This window comes from Pygocentrus nattereri, chromosome 11 (assembly GCF_015220715.1).
Source record: "Pygocentrus nattereri isolate fPygNat1 chromosome 11, fPygNat1.pri, whole genome shotgun sequence".
Lineage (NCBI taxonomy): Eukaryota > Metazoa > Chordata > Actinopteri > Characiformes > Serrasalmidae > Pygocentrus > Pygocentrus nattereri.
This window is the reverse complement of record NC_051221.1, coordinates 38,213,799-38,218,512: the sequence shown is the minus strand read 5'-3', so window position 1 is coordinate 38,218,512 and position 4,714 is coordinate 38,213,799. Positions and strand designations below refer to the sequence as shown.

Sequence of the window (4,714 nt, the reverse complement as noted above, 5' to 3'; positions counted from 1 at the left end):
GTTGCTCTGATGAATGAGTTTTTTTGTGGAACATTCTGGAATCTCAACAAGGAGCAACACGGAATTATTATTAGAACACATATCAGATGTTAAAAGTGAGAGATTTTACCATTTCATGAAAAACATCAACTCATTTAGAACTTGATGGTAGCATCGCATCTTAGAAAGTTGAGACAGGGGCAACTCACATGATTGGGTATAAAAAGAGCATTTTATAGAGGCAGAATCTTTCAGAAGAAAAAAATGGGTAGAGGTTCACCAATCTGTGAAAAACTGCATCTAAAAATTGTGGAACAATTTCAAAAAAATGTTCCTAAACATACAATTGTGAAGACTTTGGATATCCCACCATCTACAGTACATAATATCACTAAAGATTCGGTGAATCTGGAGAAAATCCCTGTATGCAAGGGACACAGCTGAGGGTCAATTTTGGATGCTTGTGATCTTCAGACTCTCAGGTGACACTGCACTGCAAACAGGCAAGATTCTGTACTGGAAATCACTGCATGGCCACTTACAGAAATCACTGTCTGTGAACACAGTTCACCGTACAATCCACGAGTACAAGTTAAAGCTGTATCATGCAAAGAAGAAGCCAAATATCAACACTATCCAGAAACACCACCGCCTTCTCTGGGCCAAAGCTCTTTCAAAATGGAGGCAAAATGGAAAACTGTTCTGTGGTCAGATGAATCAAAATGTGAATGTCCTTTTGGAGACACCCTGTCCTGCAGACTCAAGAGCAGAGGGACCATCCAGCTTGTTATCAGCGCACAGTTCAAAAGCCTGCATCTCTGATGGTATGGGGCTGCATTAGTGCCTATGGCATGAGCAGCTTACACATCTGGAAAGGCTCTATCAACTGAACAGTATACAGAGGTTTTAGAACAACATAAGCTCCCAACTAGACAGTGTCTCTTTCAGGGAAGGCCTTGAATATCTCAGCAAGACAATGATAAATCCCATACTGCATCCCTCACAACAGCATGTCTTCACAGAAGAAGACTCCGCATGCTGAACTGGCCTGTCTGCAGTCCAGACCTTTCACCAATAGAAAACATTTGACACATCATGCCAGAGAATGCGGCAGAGAAGACCCAGGACTGATAAGGAATGGGACAACATACCTCTCCCAAACCTCCAGCAATTGGTCTCCTCACTTCCCAGATGTTTATAGACTGTTGCTAATAGAAGAGGGGATGCTACGTAATGTTAGACAAGGCCCTGTCCCAACCTTTTTGCAATGCGTTGCTGCCTAATCAAGTCCTGAATTGATATTTTTTCACGAAATGGCAAAATGCCTTACTTTCAACATCTGACGTGTTCTATCGTCTATTGTGAATTAAATATGGGTCTATAAGATTTGCAAATCAGCTTCTTTGGAATTAGAGTTGTACTTTGCATGAATTGATTTCCAAAGCAAAACAAACATTTATAGGCCTATAAAGCACAAAATCATGTTGTAACCATGGCTGTAAAAAAATGACCACAAACTGAAAAAGGAAACAGGCAGACCGAATAGATGCTGTCTCAGTGGCACCACTGGGGAGCAGCACTGAACTGTTACAAGTTACAAAAGTCATAAATATCCTCAGTGCTGTCATATAATAACAGAATCAACTTCATGAAGCTTCCATGAGTTTAACTGAATCCGGTTTGATGGTCTGGAAAGTCTGAGCCTCTCATCTGCCATTAATCCACTATGTTACGCAACTCTGTGCAGTGGGACAGAATGAAGCTCTGTAGTTTGGGTTGCACTGTTGTTAATGTTCTTTGATCATGTGTCAAAAACTGGAAAAATATAGTCGGGTTACAAGATTGAGGTAGAACTTCTCTTATTTCCCACCTTTTATTTATTATGTATAGTTAAAAAAGGCATATTTTTAATGCATATTCTTGTGAATCTGTTAAAAACAATTTCTAAGCAGTTAATATTACAACTCTGATATTTAGTCCCTATGTACTTGTGGCACGCGATACCCCAAATGTCTAGTGTCAAAACCAACTATGCCACCCCTTGGTTTATTCCAAGAGCAAAGAGGAGCTCTGAATGAACACAAATACACAAGTTGCTTCGTTAGAAAAGATACAAGTTCTTTATTAACATTTGGTCACTTAATATTGGCTGCCTCACAAAAAAATAAATAAATAAAATAATTGTTTTAAATAAATATAATAGCAAATGAATACCACAGAATAAACCATCCTCATATAAAAAAATATAAATATATATGCGGTCTCCAGAAATCTAGACTGAGCCCTGGGGATGGAGTAACTATTTAGTTGCTAGGATTTCACAAATGAAGTGCCCAAAATAAAGGGAAGATAAATAAATAAATTAATGGAATAAAACTACTACTAATAATAATTATTTCACTACAAATCCAACCTGGAGTGAACACTGCACACCACTCAGATCACTACAAAGATAGTCTTCCGATCCCCCCCAAGCTCAGACAGCTTCAAGAAAGATTCCCAGCAGTCATAAGGTCATTGCGGAAATACATTTTAAAAAAGGGGGGGAAATTAAGAACACAAAAACAAAAACAAAGAAAACACTCTGTGAAAAATGAGACAGAGCAGATTGAGCTTCTTCTAAAATATTTCAGCACACATTAAAACACGACCTGGCCATAAATATAACTATATAAAGACCCAAAAACAGCAGCTAGCGCCAGTTTATTTAGCAACAGAATTCCTGTATCCCAATCTCAGGCAGTGCTTCTCTATCGTTCTTCCAGTCCTTGACTTTGGGTAACTTCTGCGTTCTCAATCCCCCAGAGCTGCAGCCCACACTGATCCACACAGCGCCTCAATTCCAGTCTTATAGCCTGCGTTTTCTCTCCTGCCTCCCGCCGGAGTCGCGACTGCCATCCACGGAATCTAGCTTAGCTACTGCTACTAGGACCTCCCTTAGCTGCCCATAAAAGGTGGGAAATAAAAGAGAAGTTCTACCTCAATCTTGTAACCCGACAATATTTTCCCACCCCTCTGAACAAGAGACTTGGAGTTACTTGGAACTACACTCAACTTTGAGGGTTACAGAGTTTAGACAAAACAGAAGTCCGAGCTGAAAAAGCCTGTAAGCGATATTTAAACTCTGCGCTAAAGAGCTCAGCAGCTTCACCGCTTCAGTCTGAGACTAATGATGTGAGGATGAGCTACAGACACGTTAACACGGAAGTTCTCACCTCCATCCACTTCGAGCAGAGACGCTCTGCAGACGTTAGTCCTGATCTTCTCTCAGCTCCACATGTCAATCAAACTGACTCGCTCCGAGTTTCAGCTCCACTCAGACCTGCAGGATGAGGACCGTTTATCTGGGAATGCTGCTCTTATTCCAAAGCGCTGTTTCCTCCTTAACGGAGTTCAGCGTTAATGGAGAGATCAGGAACTTTGCTGTTGGAAACGGGAAAGTGTTCGTCGTCACCGACTCTCAGCTCCTCCAGATGAGGCTCGATCTAGTAGAGGAAAAACAGAAGGACATACAGAACCACAGACACCAGAACCGAGTTAATATTTTACTGCCTTTCGACGCGAATAAGACCCTGATAACCTGCGGAACCTCTGACTGTGGATACTGTGAACTCCTGGACATCAATGACATCAGCAGAAGTCTCTACAGGGAGGATGTTACAGTCGGACCATCTGTTAATAAATCATCTGTTTCTTTTCTTGTAGATTTTGATGAAGGAACAGAGAAATACATGCTGGTTGCCAGAGAAAAGGTTCCTGATGACTGTGGCTCTGATGAAGGAGTTTTTCTGCAGAACACTCTGGAATCTCAGGCAGGAGGAATTTTCTCTAAATCAGGCATTGAGCCAATTGAAACCAGCATTTCTCTACAGAGTGATGCTGAGTGGATTGACGGCTTCCAATCATCTCCTCCCTCTCACTCGTACCTGCTGGTGAACGTTAAGTCTAGAACAGGTCCAGCTGTGGTGGTCTTAAGGATGAAGAACAGCCACAGTAAAACTGAAATGACCAGATCTTTAGAAGGTGCAGTGCTACAGTGCTGTGATGATAAAGAGCGTAAAAAGCTCTTGTCCTCCTCTGTAGTTCTCTCCTCTGGATCTCCTCTTCTCTGGGCGGGAATATTCACTGCACAAGAATCGAACGACCCCCAGAAAACTGCTTTGGCCATTTACGACCTGAGTCAGATCAGAGACCGAGTACCTTCATATTTCAGCTGTAAACCAACGTGCAGAGCTCAGGTGAGAAACAGCCAGTAAATAAAATTGAATTTATTTTAAATAATCTGCACTTTATTCTTCATGTCATTCGGCCTCTAAATCAGATGCTGTAGATCAGTATCTGTCATTTCTTTCCCTCAACATGTTTCTGGTGTCTGCAGAAAGGAGAAGATGTTCTGAGGCCTCGTGCTGTGGTGCTCAAACACAGGTCAATGTCATCTGTAGCAGCAGAAAAGAAAGGAGCCTGGATTGAGCTCTACATAGGAACTGCTACTGGACAACTGCTGAAGGTCTGACTCTCTGTCCATCTTCTAATACATAATCACTCAAGAACGTGAAAATAAATGTTGGAATATTCAGCATTTCTTAGTTCTGTTGAGTTTAAACACTTTTAATGTCCTGTATTTGTGAACCGCCTTATAATGTTTACTGTTTGACAGTCTCTACAAAATGTTGATTCTCTGATCACATAGTCACAACAGCTGTTCTTTTACTGTGGTGCTTGAAAGTTTGTGAAC

General features: G+C 41.3%; 1 protein-coding gene across 1 annotated transcript; it reads left to right on the top strand.

Annotated features, from left to right (window-relative positions):
- Nucleotides 1-2,789: 2,789 nt before the first annotated feature.
- On the top strand, nt 2,790-4,492 carry LOC119264434. Its single transcript, XM_037543072.1, has 2 exons — nt 2,790-4,217; nt 4,358-4,492. Exons 1-2 carry the CDS (start codon nt 3,309-3,311, stop codon nt 4,490-4,492), a joined length of 1,044 nt encoding a protein of 347 aa, XP_037398969.1. The 5' UTR covers nt 2,790-3,308.
- Nucleotides 4,493-4,714: the final 222 nt, after the last annotated feature.

Excerpts from the sequence above, each read along its gene's own strand:
- LOC119264434 (XM_037543072.1), top strand. The coding sequence starts at position 3,309 with ATGAGGACCGTTTATCTGGGAATGCTGCTCTTATTCCAAAGCGCTGTT. Across the intron at positions 4,218-4,357 it reads AACCAACGTGCAGAGCTCAG|AAAGGAGAAGATGTTCTGAG; the intron begins GTGAGAAACAGC and ends TGGTGTCTGCAG.